The sequence below is a fragment of the Tyto alba genome, unplaced genomic scaffold (genome assembly GCF_018691265.1).
Source record: "Tyto alba isolate M040663 unplaced genomic scaffold, T.alba_DEE_v4.0 Super-Scaffold_23, whole genome shotgun sequence".
In the NCBI taxonomy this organism is placed as follows: domain Eukaryota; kingdom Metazoa; phylum Chordata; class Aves; order Strigiformes; family Tytonidae; genus Tyto; species Tyto alba.
In genome coordinates, this window is record NW_024881297.1 from 9231992 (window position 1) to 9249228 (window position 17237).

A 17237-nucleotide genomic window follows, 5' to 3' on the forward strand; every position below is an offset into this window, starting at 1 on the left:
AAATAGGCAGATACGTATGTATTTCAAGGGGTAAAACAGATTCCCTTTTAAAAAGCCAGTAAACAAATGCAGAAAACTTAAGTTCATTTTGGTGAGCATCTAATATTACTTTGGTCAACATTTCTGTGTTTGGGATCTCAAGAGATTCTGCTAAAAGGCTCTGTTGTGATGGTATTGCTTGTAGCATTTAAAAGAAAATTATTACTTACCAGGGTTCCTGAGGAAAAGATTTGTCAACATATGCGCTGACAATATTTTAAATTGTCACTATTATTCATAATAATATTCATTAATTTAGCATATTTCCAGTCTGAGCTGTAGTAAACTGTACATGAAAAATGCAAGAGAAAAATATGCTTTGAAGATAATGTGTCATTCACACAGAATAAAATTTATGATCTGCTGAGCATGCTAAATGCAAAAGCATAGCAGACTTGAACCTCAGAATGTTTGCAGAATCCAAGGGGTAGCTACTTTAAAAAAAAAAATAAATAAAATAACAGAACATTTTCACTAAGATCAAGAGTTGGGGAAAGTTTCACTTTGTGAAACAAACTGCCTATTTTTCTAGTAATATCTTACATAAATATCACGCATCTCATTGAAGGAGTTGGCCTGTAATTGCAAATTACAAAATGGGTTGCAAAGCACAGAATTAATGCTGAATACCTTGATTTTTTTCTCTGTAGTTTGAGAATAGAAGTTCTCTTTTATTTTGCCTGTTCCTTATGATTACTATAAAGACAGTTCAATACATCCCTGAATGTATCAGTAGGATAGTAAAGACAGACTAAGCAATTTGCAATAGTGAATAGAGTGTAACAGGCATCAGCCCCATACACACTTACAAATATGAATATTTTTATGGAGGTGAGTATTTTCAGGAGAGTATTCACTGAAGGAGCATGGCTTAGGGAGCCATGCAATCAGCTAGGAATCCTTATATTACCAATTAGTGCTTCATACTCCAGAATACATCCCCCAACCTTCTCAAACGTTTCCTTAAATGAACTTGATATTTCACACAAACCTTAATTTACACTGTGTACTTCCTAAAATCCAGTTGTAACAGTGAGCTAATTGTAGAGATATTACATCACATATGTAAATGTAGCAGAGCGGTTGACCATTTTTATCAGCCGAAATGGAAGGGTGTTTCGGTTGCAGTTTAAGATTTTTGCCTGATGCTTATTTTAAAAGTCTTTCCACTCCTTTTAGACCATTTCTTGTACGTTGAAATTTTCCACTAAAGTGCACTGAAATTTGTAGTATGTCAAGAATGCCTTATCAGATTTTTAGCATGGGAAAGTAGAACTAGGCATCATGCATACAGCATGATGTCTTGTAAATCTATCATATGTACTACTATACAGAGAGCAGCACCTAGAGACTTCAAAATTAGTCTTCAGTTAAAATTTAAACCAAAATTAAAGTTGGGAAACTTGCTGTGAAAGAAAATGCTGTAAAATATTATATGTGTGATTTTGTCAAAACAACATCCTCTAAAGTTCTAATTCTCTTTTTATTACTGTATCTGTTATAATTTAAAATCAAAAGCAATTGAACTGAAAACTAATTTCAAAACAGAAACAAAATGATTTAGCTTAATAACAGGATTATTTTGATGTTTGTAGATATTTTCCCTTGGCTTCCCTCCTAAACAGATTTCCAGTGCTATGTGATTTCACTGAATCGGAAATGCTTTGCAAAGATCAGACACTTTCCCTATTCTTTTTCTGTGCTATCTAGTATCATTCAGCATTTCTTTGACCACATGAAAAGGGAATTACTGCATGGTCAGTCATGTGGCCATGTTTGGACTTCCAACATGCTGAACCGAAAGCTTTCTTATCCCCTCTGGATTTCAGGGGGTCCCTGCTGTCCTCCGTGACCGCCTGTCAATGCGGCTGGTGGATACAAACTCTGCCTCTTTCCTGGAGATGCCAGTGGGAGCCCTGGGGATGCTCTCAGTACTGGTTTGGGACATATCTTGTATTAGTGGCTCAGGCCCAGTTGATAACGGGATGGCTGGAGCACCAGGCACAGATTTGGAGAGGCTTTCAAAATTCTGCATCATGTTTTAAGCATGGCAGAAGAAAATGCACACATATACCTTAAATATGAGATATTTATGTATATTTTCTTGCTCATTTGTCTCACTGTTGTTAACAGGTTTCATTCCTGCTGGGTGGTTTCTCCTGCAGAAAATAGTAGCCTCTTTTGGGCTACATCCCATGCTCCCTTGCCAAATTTCCTCTCTCTCCTTGATCCCTCTCATCGGTGCCCTTTCAGTCTGCTTAAAATAGTGAGTGAGAACCATTTTTATAACTTCTCGTCTCCTTTGCCAGCATCACCAGACCATACCAATTGTTTTTGTTAATCTGGTCTCAGCTCAGTGTGAAAGCAGGTTTCCTGGGAAGGCGAAGGAGCAGGAGACAATCTCCATGTCGAAACTGGTGGAGCGTTGGAGTCTGTGCTCTTAGATGGGCATGGAGACTGCATAACAGTATGGCAATTTGAAAACTTTGACATATAAAGCATCAGGGGACACAGCCCTCTCTGCTCCACTTCCAGGAAAAAAAAAAGGGGAATTGGCTTTCTGTCTGTAGTCACTGTTGGAGGAAATACTGGTAGTTCATCTGTGCCTTCAAATTTTGGCTTTCTGGAGGAAACAAGTGAGGTAGTTCATGCGCAGCACGTTAAGTCATTGTTCATGACATAATCACCACCTGAGGACAATCTGCAGCTCTTTCTCTGGGATACTAACTAAGAATCAGTGGCATATTTCAGGTTATACGGAGGAAGAAAATCGGGTGATCACAGGCCAACATACTGGATTTGAGAATGTTTTTGTCAACACTGTTTAATTATAGCATGTTATAATTAAATAGCAGTTAAAACACAAGGTTTCAAGTACTTAGAAAATTTAGAAAAATACTGTGTTGCAGAAGTTTGTAGACTATCCCTCACTATTTGAGCACCAATGATGTGCCTGTGCTTTTAAAAGAGCCCTAGCTGGGTTTTGTAGTCTGTACAGAAAATGATACCGTTGAGACTGTTTTTATCCATGTCCCACGTAGTTTTAATATACTTTGCTTGGGTATATGAAATGAGCTGTAGTCATACCTTTGACTTCAGTGTAAATGTGCCTTATGAAAACACCAGTTACTGGCTGGATGGAGGAAATAATACATTTTGAAGGTAAACAAGAGCACTGAAGAAAGTTGTGGAACAGGAGATGGGTAAAAGACTGTGAAAGTAAGTAAAGGAGAAGGTTAGAAAATAAATTTTATTGAAGGAAAGAAAAAGGAGGGAAAGAGTAGAAAGTAAGGAGACTTACAAAAATATAATAAAATGAAAGATAAATTAATCTAGTAATAAAAAAGAGTAAAGAAAGTGAAAGATGTCTTGGGATCTCAGAGTAGCAGAAGGTAACTGAGAATGAGAAGCAAGCAGGAAGTATCCCAGATGTGGTGAATACTTTGCCAAAATCAAAACAAATTTTAATTAAGCCTCTAATTCATCACAAAGGAGGAAAAGCTCCAAATTCTTGCTTCAGATAAGGATTATACCTATACTATAAGCACACTCTGTAATAATGTTAATAATAGATTGACATTGTCATCTTGAGCGATTGGCAGATACAGCCTTTGACTGCAGCCAAAAAACATATTGCCTGGGAATGATACGATCAGATGAGTAAAGCTGTGGAGTAATAAGGGAGACAGACCCTGGAGTCAGACTGAATTTTGGGACATCCTGAGTTCCAGTATCTAAAATAAAACCCCCAACTGTTCACTATGTAAAATGAAGGGGCAGTATTCATATGTAAGTTCTGTACCTTGTCTGTGGCATTGATAAGCTTATTCTGCATCACACATAAATCTCACCATGAGGAATCAAGTTTATTAGTTTACCATGGTCAGACTGGACTGGTTTAAACACAACTGAGGAAGTTAATTATCAAATGTCTCAGGTGGGTCTAGCAATAAGTAACTAGTTATGGAGAGAGTGCCTGGCTGTGGCTGCAGCCTTTGGAGCTGCAGCGGGGGGACGGGTCCTGCCGCTGCACGCGGATGGCCGGCTGGGAGGGACTGCCCTAATCTGTTTCCCAGGTTGTTCGAACCAGTTCAAGAGCAGTAAAACAAGGTTATGTAATTGCCATGTGATGTAGCCTAAAATAGTGACTGCAAACATAGGCTGCTGTTGCTGGGCAGTTGTCAACTGCTAAAAAAAAAAAAAAAAAAAAACCCTCAACTGTGTAACAAACGGACCTTTTAAATGAAAACACAGTTCTGATTTCCATTGAATAGCAGGCATTTTCCTTTTTTAATTGCAACAAATAGAGGCTCTGTGAAAACTGAAATTTGGAAAAAGATTCATCATTGTACTTGCCATGCTGATTTATTTGAGAGTACCTACCTACTGCAGATGGTGAAATAAAAACCTCAGGTATATGCAGTTTGTTTCTCGATAGCGTGATACAACTCCTGTCAAATAGAAAATCCTTTTCTGGATGTAGGAAATCATTGTGATGAGTCTTAGCATTAATTTTATTTATACACTGGCCATTATAAGGTAGAAATAGTTTAATTTTCTTAATTAAAAGAGCTTATGTGGATTACAGAGGTAACATATCCGTTTCACAAAATCTGTGAAGGTTTCAGAGCTGAATGAAAGGAACACATCACATAGGTCAGTGAGCACAAACGAGAGGTTAGGATGTGCAGATTATGTGATTTCTTGCTGTAGGAGGCAAAGCCCTTCATAAGGGCTATACCAGAAAGCAGAAAAACCTGGTGTTAAGTTCTGTTTGCTGACCAGATATTCTTGAGGTGAGAGGCCTCCCTTAGAAAATCCTGATGATTTTCTGCAGCATGTTTTCTTTGTCTTTCCTTGGGCAGGGAAGGTCTGTAGCCCAGGTCAGAAAGGTTGCCGGGACCGTGCTGATGCAATCTGATGGGCTGGTGGGTAAAGGGAAGGGACAGAGATGAGAGATATATTTATGTAATTGAGGGAAACTTAGTGAGGAATTACAGCCATTCAACTCAGATTTTTTTCTCCCCCTTGTTCACTAGTGTTATCAGCAATAACTTCAGTAAAATGGGTGGTTACGCTGGTAAATATTGATAAGAGCAGCAGGAGGATCTTTAAAGGAGTTTCCTGCACTAAGGATGCCCAGATGATGGTGTTTAACACCTGTATGTGCCTGCTCAAGCAGGTGCCTATAGGTACTCAAAGCTGTAAGGCTTTTACATATATCACTGTTATCATGGAGATAATCTTCCCACTCGGAAAATGCGGAGAAATCTAAGCCCTTATTCCAGCCCAGAAGCTGCAAAAGGGATCCTAGCTCCAGTGTGCAGATCTGTAAGGCAGGGCTGGAAGCTCCTCTCGCCTCAAACCCTGGAAGAAGGCTTGGCTGTTCTGGCAGCCAGCAGGGAGAGGACAATTTTGCCTCCAATTTTATGAGTTAAAGTATTAATTCTCACTGGGGAGGAAGATAGAAAGTTTGGCCATTTTACATGCCTTTTGATGTGCTTCAGCGAGACGCTATTTTAAAAGCTGAGAGTTTTTTCAGACTTCTGCTTTGTTTGGTCCTGGGCTGTTTTCTCACTTTCCCGTCCTTTTGTGAGTCTTCCTCAATTATGTCTTTGTCTTGGGACCCAAAGAATGCTCTGGTTTCAGGCATTGTACCCAGTGTGGCTTTTGGACTTTTCCCTTACCTTTCCCAGGGGATGTTGCGGTGGGCGTGTAGCTCTAGCAGAACGAAAAAGGGAGTTGTCTGCCCAGGTAACAGGGGGAAAGGAGGCGTGGGAGGCAGCGGTGCCACAGGGGAGGAGCTGGGCGTTCATGGCACGCAAGTGAGCGTGAGTCAACAACCTAATGGCCATTGCCAAAAGCCAGCTCTGGTCCAGGATTGCGTTAGCAGGGCTGCTGTGTGCAAGATGCAGGAAGTAACCATTTTATTGGGCTTACTGGTGGTGAAACTTGGGGAGAAAAGTGCACCTGGATTTGGGCACTCTGTTTTATGAAAGAAGCTGGCAGAGAGTAAGAGGAATGACGACAAATTGAGGAAAGATGACCTCTGAGGAAAGATTGAGAGAATTGGATTTGTTTAGTCTCGCAAAGAGATGGGGAATATAAATCTTTCAGTAGACATGAGATTGTTGTAAGAAGGTGGCGATCTATTACTCTGTGTGTTTTGGGGAGAGTGCTGACATCTCTGAGTTGCAAAATATTCCCATTTGGGTTAAATAAAAAAGGGAAAAAAAGCAGCTTCAAAGCTAGCTAATCACTAGCCTCATCACTTGGCTTGTAGGGAAGTTGCAGAATACCTTTCCTTGGGATGTTTTAAGTCAAAATTAGAAAAAAAAAAAAAAAAAAAAAACAAAAAAAAAAAAAAAACAGCAAGCAACAAAACCTGAGTGAACTGTTAAGCTAGTCTTATCATGCTTCCATGAGTGGGCTTGAATTAAACAGTCTTTGGATCCACTTCCAGCAGTACGCCTGTGGGGGTTTTTTTTGTTGTTTTGAGGGGTTTTTTCCCTTACAAAATTTAACATTTGATCATAGTAGTTGCTATTTTAACAAGGGAGCAGAAATGTAGAAGACTCATTAATGATTTTGCAGTTCCTGACTTAGACTTCAAAAAACTGGGGAGGGGGGGGGGGTGGGATTTAGAAGCAAGATAAAACATGGAATATTTCAGAAATTTCTGTAATTTTCTAATTTTGCCTTAGTAGCAGAAATACTACTGACAAGAAATATCTATACCCCATTCCTACTGCAGCCTTACATGTCTGGAAGTATCGTGTCCCCTTGAAGAGTGCGGCAGCTCTCTGCACATGTACATGAGCTCATCCTAGGAAGTCAGCTTTGGGGATCAATGGCTCAGTCATTATGCTGGAGTTTTAAAATGGGGAAAGGCACAACTTCTGCTGCAGCCTCATTTTGGCAGTAATTCATAGGATAAATAAGAACAGCTTTTTTTCTCCCCTCTTTTACTGCTCAATTTTGCTTGTTCAAGAAAATGTAGTAAGAGGGAAGACTGGATATCATGAATACTTGATTTTTTTTTTCTTTTGTAAGCCTATAAAACCAGGGAATTAAAGAGGCTTTGAAGGTGGGAGAGTTGGAAACAGTAAAGTATTTTTGTGTGTACATTTGGATGTGTCATTCTGTGGTATGTAGTGACACAAAAACCTGGAAAGTACAAACTCAAATATCCTTCTAACTCTACTATGAATAGGACAGATCTCTATTTCTTCTTAGTGTGTAACTGTGTAGTACCTATTAATTATTTATTTTGAACAGGAAATTCTCCTGCCATCTTTTGTAACTGTATTTTAGGTGGAACTGGAATTAGCTCACATAAGTGCCCTTAATGGTGGCATATGTAAAAATTACTTTAATCTTAATGCATTTAGCACATGGGAGATGAGAATTCGGTACCTATTCTGTCACTTTCCAGCCCACTTGTGGGTGATGAAACTGGATAAAAAGAATAACTGGATTAAACTAAACACAAACTACACAAGCAGATCAATACGTGTCTTGAAAGAGTTGGAGATCTAGCACTGCAAAAACATCGGCCTCCTTACAGGATGTTCTCTATCACCTCTTTGAGATCCTGAAGAGCCGTGGACATCCTGAAGGCGCTGCATCAATTTCAGATGTGTAGGTTTTTTGATTCTGAAGTTGAGGGGCAAGAGTGAGGCTCATGCTACACAAATTAAAGATACTGATTCATTATGGGTGTCTTCACCTTAATAACTTACTTTACAAAACTGGTTTTATTTGAAACATATTTGATTGCATGGAAATCTGAAGCCATTTTTTTATCATAGATGACAAACTTTTTAACTGAAAAAAACGTTTATTATTATTTCATAGCTGTACTCTACATATAGAGGGTTTGCCTGAATGCAGATCCTTTCTGGTTTTTAAGGGTTTTCAAGTTACTTCCATTAATGTAAGATTTAAGATGACTGTGGTTATTTAATACTTTTTTTTTTTAGAAATTGAAATGTTAACAAGAAGACATCTGCTTTTTGGAAAGACTTCTGCCTTGTTTACTAGAAAAACTGCTTACAGATTTTGCACCATACATTAGTATTCAGAGATGCATGAATCAAAAATTGATGAACTTTTACTAAGTTCTAAGTTTTCTGAAATTATTTGCTCTAGAATAGATAGGCTAGAAAGTAATAATTGTAGGCTACTTAAACCATTTGAAGGGTGACTTACTGAAGTGTTTTTCTTACGAAGTCGCAGTGTGACAGTGATTGAATCAAGTAAACATTTCCACAATATTTAAGAACGTGACCCAGGTAATTATCCTGAAGTACATAAATGTTAATCTCCTTTTATATTAAACCCATTAGCTTTTGAAAGCAGTAGTGAAAAATGTTGACTTAAGAGGTATACAATTTCCTAGAAGAAACTGCCTTCAGGGTAATTCTGCAATGGGGTTCATTTTGCAGCATTAGAACTGACTTGTCATATTAATAGCCTGCACCCGCCTGTGGAAGCCTAAAAATGGTATTGCAGTACTCTGTGATATACAAAGGACATTGTATGGGCACTGAGCAATCGTACTTGCATTCCTAGCAGAATATAATCAATTTTTCCCTCTCCTCACAGAAAGATAGTATACCAGTATTTTTAAGGGCATATAAACAATCTTTATACTGTATATCATTATATTAAACACTTCTGGTTTCTACTTTTATGATGTCTGTATGATATTTCTTTGAGATGTGCTCAAGTCAGTACAGAGCAAAAATGTAAATAGGAATTAAGTTGACTTTTCTCTTGTGTATCTGGTTTTTATATAGATCACATCATAAAATAAACACTGTGTGATAAGCAGGTTTTCATTTTGTGATTAGCTGAGAATTTTATCTTTCTGTTGTTTAGCAGGCCTGCTTAAAGACCAGCTGATAGATATTGCTGCCGTCATTATATTGTACAACTTGATATTATGCCTGATGTAACTTCATGAGCTCATATTCATGAATTATTTTGCCTAAATTATATTGTTTTTCATCTGTGTCACAGTGCTAGGTAAGGTCCCTTAATAAAAACCCTTATTTGACCATCTGCTTATCGTTTAAACATCTACAGCATTATCTAAATTATGATACCTTTATGATATTACAGTAACACTTTGCTTACTCAAATAAGATTGGTTCTCTTTGTGTGTGATATCAGTGAAGAGGTGCAGGAAACAGTCCAAACTTCAGTTTGCTGTCTAAGTAGATAACATTGGGTAAGGGTGAAGGGAAGTCACATGTATAGATAGAAAAGGATTTATCTCAAGTTTTAAGGCAAATTCTTCAAAGAGCCCAAAACAGAAGCCAGGTTTCCTGTGTCCCATGAATATTCTCTTCGTCGTTCCCCAAGGAAGCGTGTACGTATTGTGGAAAATACCTCACCGAACATATTTTATACCTCTTGTCCTACAGCAGCTCTGTCTCCATAGGGAGCCAGCATCTTTGCTCCTGCTCCCAGCACACATCGGCCCCCCGTGCATTTCGGTGCAGCTCTGCTGCCGAGACCTGCTCAGGCTCCCCCTCCCACCCGCGCCTGGTGCTCCCTTCAGTTGTTGACATCAACTTTAATGTTATTTGTCCAACTCTTGGGTTTCTGCTTCGTTCATCACCTGCTTAGAAGTGTCTCTGCTTAGCTGATGGTTAGTGTTACTGCATCTGCAAGCTGGTTTGGTTTTGTTTTTTTTTTTTTCCCCTCTACCTTGCATTTCAGACATCTTTGTTACAAACTTGTGTTTACTTTCCAGAGTAATGAGGTTTGTATCTTATGTCTAAAATGCCTGTCCCTGAGACTCAGTAGTTCTTACAGCACCCACTGCATAGGCCTGCAACACACTGTTGTATTTTACACAGGATTGTTTTCTTGAACTTCTCATGCTGGCAAATCTTGCAGCTTGCCTTGCAGTCTGTCGTACTTCTGTGTGCTGTGCCCTCTCCTTTCATCCTTCCTCTGGAAACCCTCTGCATTGCTTTCTGTCTCACCTGCTGCAAACCGTTTGTACTGGGCACCCCGGATCCCCGTGTGCCACCTCTGGATCATGGCAGCTAAAATAATCTTGTCCTCTAGCTTCTCCTGTCACACTGCACCAAGCCCTCGTGTCTTCCTTTATTTTTCCACGTCAAATTCAAGCACCTCGCTTTGGAAAGTCCATGTGGTAGTGCCCTCGTCTGATACACTACATCCGTTTGCTCTACCTGTGTTCCTCCCACAAAGCAAAACACCTTTTGAGTCTCTCAAGTTGTTAAATGCCAGCCTATTTCCCTGGTTGCCATGTATTTCCCTTCTGCTAAATATTGTGTGTTAAATATCTGCTTTTTCCTTAGGAGTGCTTCTGTGGGGCTTTACAGAACTGAAATAATATGGTTGTGATTTAAGTCTGTTACGGTTAAACCCTTCAAAAACCTTCTGCTGTATAGAAGGTAATAGATTAAATTGGAAATCAAGCACTCAACTGGTTGAAGAGAGTGAAGTATATTGGGAAGGTTAACCTCTACTTTGCGTTTCTGCTTTAGATTGTGAAGTTCTTTAGCGTGAGAACGGCCCCTGGTTTTGTACCAAAACTCAAAGTGCTCAGACTGTTCTGCAATACAGCATGCATAAGAAGATTTGAAAAAGCTCAAACCAATTGCTTTGTTTGTCGCAAAAGGAAAATTCCAGTCCTGCTTAGGAAAAAAAAAAAAAAAAGTAATGAGATCTCTCTTGTGAGTGACACATCAAAGCTCTTTCCCAAATTAAACAGAAGAGATGCTCATAGTAAGGCCCATGACAAGTCACCAAGAATACTGGGAAGACTGAAGAGTGGGATTGGGAATGTCTGCATTAATGAGAAGCTCAAAATGACTGCAAAACAGTGGAGAATAGCAAATTGGAATTACATAAATACATCCTCTAACAATGCGTTTTGTTTTTGGTTCATTCAGGACAGCACAATTACCTGTGTGCGGGAAGGAATGACTGCATAATTGATAAGATTCGGAGGAAGAACTGCCCAGCCTGTCGATTACAGAAATGTCTGCAAGCTGGAATGAATTTAGGAGGTAAGCAGAATATTAATAGTTTGGTCTCTTAATTTGATTAAGCAAAAACATTTGAAATGTGCAGCCTTTTTATAGTTCTGGCAGCTGTATAATCTCAAAAGTTTAAGGTGGAATTATCCTGAAGAAGTGCTTAATAGCTAATAAACTCTATTGTCATTCTAAATCAGGTTTTGGAGATCTGTATTTTATGGCTCAGAAAAAAGAAAAGTGGGTGTTTTATGATGACAGTAATTTCAGTGGAATCTCATATAGCTAAAAGTGTTAAGGTTTCAAGTATTGCATGCTTTTTTTTGGTGGTGAGCATTCTCTCAAATACTGAAGAACATTTTACACTATCATGAAAGCAAATTCACACATACTGAAATCTCTCAACTTTTTTTGTGCTTATTCAATGTTTATATTGATTTATTTCTGCGTCTGTTGGAATATACAATAATTTTGACTATGTTACTCTGTTGTTCATATACCAAAAACAAAAAGGCAAAACCTTTTCTTGATAATTATCAAAAGTATTTTGAAAGCAGTATGACAGCAAAACTTATTATAGTTTTTTCCATTGTTTTAATTCTTCATTTGCAATACCTACACAATTCTGGCTGTGATTCAGTGAGCATCTTGTTTCAAGTCATCACCCAAGCAAATTGTATTGCAAATCACTTTTTCCCACCCCTCTTAGGTTTATTGTATTGTCTGTGAATGGGGGTTTGGATACTGCTACGGGTCCTTTCTCTGATGCAAAGAGTTGACCCTTCCTTTAGAGTGTTTTCACTGTTCCAGAAAATTATAACATGGTCATAAAATTAATTCCTCAAAATCATTTCCTATCTTGCAATTTGCTTTTTATCCTCCTGGACCTATTCTCCTAGTAGCTTAGTTAGGTCTACAGACAGATTTAGCTACTTGTCTTTCATAGATTAGATGCAAAATCCTGGTTCCTGCCTGCTGCCTAGTACCTTTTTCTACCTCCCAGACTTCTTTTTCTGTCTTGTCTCCTGGCAGAAATACTCAAGCAAGCCGCTCCTTGCTTTCTTGGATGAGAAGAGCCCTATTGAGAACTCTTTCAACCCCTTTCCCAATTTTGAGATGCTGTGTTGCTCCCTAGACCCCTTGTTTCTCTTTCCCAAAGAAAAATGGGGCCAGACTGTGGCATGCTGAGGGGCTGATTTCCCTTGGTTTTTGATCTGTACCACTGAACCTAGCAAGAGAAGCCAAATGTCACCTTTGTCTTGTAGATCAGGAGCTCTATGGTAGTAGCTCCTTCCTCCCAAAAAGAGGTGATGAAAATACATGTGGAGCTGGAAGCCCAGCTCCCTGGAATGCTGGAAATTTTTCTGCAGCCCGCCGGCGGCTGGTGCGGGGCATCCTCTGCTGCCGTGCCCGGCACAGCGCCGGCAGAGCTCCCGCTAGCCTGCCTTCCCAGGGAGGCGTGAGGGGAGCACTCTAGCAAAATACAGGGCTGCCATCCGACTTGATAACCTTTTGAAACAGCAACACATGACGCTTTGCCTGCAATGTCATGAGTTCATCCCTGTGATGTCCTGGTGTGCTTCAGAGGACGTGTTCACACAGTGTCATCTGCAGGAAAACAAGGGAGAGGGTCAACTTTGCTTAAGGGGGTTCTTGTTTTGTTTTTTTTTATATTGGCCGGAATGCTGTAAATGAGGAATGGATTGAAAAATCTTTCCTTGTGTTGGAGCTTGGTATTCTGCTGGAAATTGTAATTAGCAATCTGCATTTAATGACCTAGAAGGCCAAGTCTGCCTCTGCAGTGTACAGCTGGCATGCGGTTGAGCTTTGTGGTTTAGTTGTTTTGGTGACTTTCTTCATGCAGGGAAGCTGAGGTGAAATTCTCATTCCTGATTTGATCCCTGTATGCCACAAAGGAGCTGGAAAGGCATACATGGGTCCTTCCATCACTGCTGTGAATGAGGTGGTGAGAGAATGGCTCTGGAGGTCAGTGCGATACGGTGCCTCCTGCGTGGTCCAGGGGAGAAGGGCCAGGTTGGAGGGTGAGGGGAGGGCTGCCAGAGAGAGGTGAAGTGCCTGCAGCCCAGAGACAGCGTTCCTATTTAGAGGGTCCCAAGGGCTGCCAAATTGTGGTAATGGACCTTTTGTCCTCTGAGCCAGCCCAGGCCTGGCAGGGAATGTTGGTAGCTTAGGGCAGTTTGCTGCTTAGGCCATCCTTCTTCCCTGATGGTGAGCTTTGCATTGGGCATCTACGAAGGAGCAGCACAGCATCTCAGACTTAATTTTGGGAACTCTCTGTGCTGTTGTAGGGTGTTTCTGATATGGTAAGCATCATTACAAGAAAGGAGTTGGAGATGGCAAGAGGAGAGATTAATGCGTGTTTGAAAACAGTAGTTTTCTCTTCGTATAAATTTCCAAGGTTTGGTATTAAATAACAATTTTTCATAATTAGCTTGTATAGACTGTGTGTTCATATTATTATGAAGATGCATCATAGTTTATATTTTCATATGGTCAGCCCAATTTTGCCAAGAATATGCAATACACTGATAAAAATGGACTTTTACCTGTTTCTAATTTGGACTTGCAGGCAAAATGTGCAAGTATTTTGTTAGGCAGTGTGATCAGTAAGGAGCTGGAGGAAAATGAATTTATAAATACAATTTAGTTTAAGACCTATTTGCAGCATAGTACTCTGTAGCTGAGTCACACTGCACAGTGCTGTGCTCTTTGTGCAGTAGATCTAATTTAAGCTCTCACCCTCCAAATAGAAGCAAAGGTAAACACAAAAACCAAACTGTGTCAGAGATGCCTCTGTATTTGATTTGTGAGAAATAGTGTAAGATGATATTCAAAAGGGTCATAAGCACAGATCAGGGCTGAAATGTGTGCAGGTTGCTGAAGCCATGGACATTTCTTTCCCACTTGTACATGATTGTAATTTTTAATGAGGAGATAAAACAAGAAAAGGAAAACACCTCCAGTTGATCTATGAGAGCTACTGCCTTAGGGAACAAAGTCCTGTCTTCCATGGGCTGGAAGAGAACTTGACTCTCCTTTGAAGCTCTCCTCGTCTAGAAATGGGAGTGAAAGACACCGAGCTGCCACTCAGCTCCTCCTGGTTACTGCAATAGGGGGTTTATAACGCAAATTTTGTAATTTGAAAGTTTGTGATTGACTTCCTACTGTTAAGATATTAATCTCTGTAGAGGAAAACCAGAAGTCAGAGAGTTTCCATGTTTTCTGCAACACCTTTTTGCAGTCTGATTAATCTACTGATCTTTTTCTTTGGGTTATGTTCTTCCTCAATATTTTTAAATGTTCTTTCTTTTGTTTACTATGTCAAAGTGCTACAGGTTGGTTTTGATGTCATATCTTCTACTTTCCGGCATGCTAACATTTTTTTCTAAAAAAATAATATTTTGATGTGTGGCAGCATGCCATGCTTTAAGCACGTTTTAAAAAAATACGTGTGATCAATGATACAAAATACACCTTTTCATGAATGCTCAACCAAATTAATTTGGCAGTTCTATTGTTTACCTCCTCCTTTTGTTTGTTGAAAAATTGGAGCGTTTTCCAAGCTCTTATATACTCTAATAATCTTTAGAAAATTATTCATCAAGTCAGCAAATAATTTACCTAATTACGTTCTTTTCTTAATTTTTGTTTTGATTGTATAAGAAGCATCTGCAACCTGTAATTTCTGCAAAGCTGAAGTTGCCAAATACCATGTTAATTCATTCTCCCCATTTCTAGTGTCTGTGCACTGCAGACAGACATATCCCTTCGGCAAGCAGGACTCCAAAACTTTTTTGTGAATCAGTTTGTTTGTTGTTTTTGTTTGTTTTTTTTTTTTTTTTTTTTTTAACTCCAGTGACATATGCTAGACTTAATTATTGGAAAAGATTCAGAGTGAGCAACTGCACTATGAAGGTATGCTGGACCATTTTTGGTTTATGCTCTTTTCAGGATTCTGTAATTAATTTTCAGTTAATTACAGACCAGAATGACTTCATGAATTGTGAAGTTGCTTCCAGCATACGCTGTGATCAGATTTGTCGAGCCTCTCACTTCCGCACAAGACATTTTCATTTGACTCCCACTTCATGATGCTGTTCCTTAGTCGTGTCTGTCCCCACAGCAGCACTGGAGGGGGTGTCGCAGTGAGACCCCCCAGTCCCACCGTGGTGCTCAGCACGGTTTCTTGCACCACCAGTGGCCGCATCCAGCAAATCAGCTGGTGGCTCGCAGCAGCGCCTGGGGTGCTGCATTGCAGCCAGTGTGGTACAGAGCCTCTTGGTTTCCCTCCTGCTCTGTGCTGAAGCCTGGAGAAGGGAAATGTTTTATATGGTGTGACTTGAGGGGGCCCCACCCCCCTTTTGTTGGTGGGTTAGTCCTTGCCTCTCTGGTGTGACCTAGTGACGAGGCATCCCCCCCTCCTCTGCTGCGTGATCAGAGAAGATCCCTCTTCTGCTGTGTGATGTGCCACACGTGCTTAGGCGACAAAAAAGTGTTGGAAGGTCTGTACCGTGCAGGGCTGCAATCCTTACCTGCCTCTGCTCCCATATAAAACACTGCTGGGACTTACCGGTACTGGTCTCCCAAAACAGCGAGAAGCAGCTTGCTGAAGCACCCTTTGGATATCAAAGGGAAATAAAATAGATTTCACCTTGCAAATTACATAGTTCATCACTCTGTCTGCAGAGACCGCCTGTGAAATGGGAATCTTGGGTTCGCATACATTTACATATGTAAGACACTTCATGCACAAGATGCTGTGTGAGATTTGTAGTCTACACTTGCAGATATCCTTATTTTTTATACATTAAAATATTTCAATAATCTGAAAAATAGATTAAATGAGAGAATCAGTAATAAGATACAGTACTTCACCTTTTTGCCCAGCTTTCCATTCTCTGTTTAATAAATCATACTAGTACGGATTTAAAACTGTGGTGTTATATTCAGTTACTGCAGCTTATGTGGTTTATACTATCATTGTTCCTATCTTTTTGAGAAAAAGAAAGCAAAAGGGATAATAGAAAGAGGAAAAAAAAAAACATGAGTATTAGAAAACTGAAAACTAAGAAAAACTTAAATACAGCAAAAATGTATCCTCCTAGTTTTCTCTAAAAATTTCTACCAACTTTATACTACCAAAGGTTTCATAAATTTGAAAGGAAAAAAACCCCTGTGTGTAAGAAACTAAAGCAATTTTGGGTACATGTATGATTAACTTTTATTTTCATTTAAACTTTAACTGCAAAGTATTTTGAAATACCCATTAACTTTAACTGCATTTTTATTTGCATTTATTATGTAGCATTTTCTTCTGAGGGAATCTAGTCAATTTTTTTGTAACTTGAACATTCAGCTGGGTTTGTGTCAGTTCTTCCAGGAGACTTTTTTCAACATGCAGCAGTATATTAAAGTTATTTGTGGATTTTGTGAAGAAAAACCTCATGTCGTCAATTTTTTCTCACATTTTAGCTGGACAACTTAGTTGCAGTACCTACCAGTGTCTAGGTTATAATTAGTATTGTTTCAAAGAACATTCATGGTTTTCTAGGTGTGATGATTTCAGAAAACATCTGTGCTAGAAATCCATCAAGTTATGAGATTGTGTTAAAATCTGTGCTTTGTTTTAGCAGAGAAGTGAAGCGCGGGTTTACCTACTTTTATTTCCATGTACAGTGTATTGAGCCCACGCTAGTAACGTAATCTTAAGATGTAGCCTGCAACTGTGCTACCTTGTGCTGTGATTTTGTTAGGTCTCCCAAATTGTCTCGAGGGTGTACTGGTAAGAGGGATTGGCAGGGAAATTCATGTTGTAGCATGAAGTCAGTGTCTGCAACTTCAGAAGGGGACATCCCTTCTGACTGAGTAAGGGTCTGTTGTTCTTATGGCGCTGCTGTTGCTGCACCACTACCCCACACCTCATTAATATTTTTTTTTTAAAGAAAAAAAAGTCAATCCTGCTGTTTCAGATCTTGTAGGAACCAATTTGTTCAGCAATGAACTTTTCCTACTTCTGTTTCCGTCTTCCTCCACGTTACAAGATACTGCTTTTGCCCTGCTCTCAGTGTGACCCTCTAACTTTTCAACTTGAACCGTACTCAAGAATATTGTAGATAACTATCAGAACAGTCACTTGCTACAACTATTAAGAAACTA

The 17237-nt window shown here is 39.4% G+C and overlaps 1 protein-coding gene across 6 annotated transcripts in view; it reads left to right on the top strand.

Moving 5' to 3' along the window:
• The window catches only part of NR3C2 (nuclear receptor subfamily 3 group C member 2), a 211557-nt gene that overhangs the window by 145861 nt on the left and 48459 nt on the right, over positions 1-17237 (top strand). For all 6 annotated transcript variants that reach the window (XM_042796375.1, XM_042796374.1, XM_032990067.2 and 3 more), the window contains one exon: positions 10977-11093. In XM_042796375.1, the coding sequence (XP_042652309.1) occupies positions 10977-11093 (117 nt within the window). The remainder of the gene's footprint in view (positions 1-10976; positions 11094-17237) is intronic.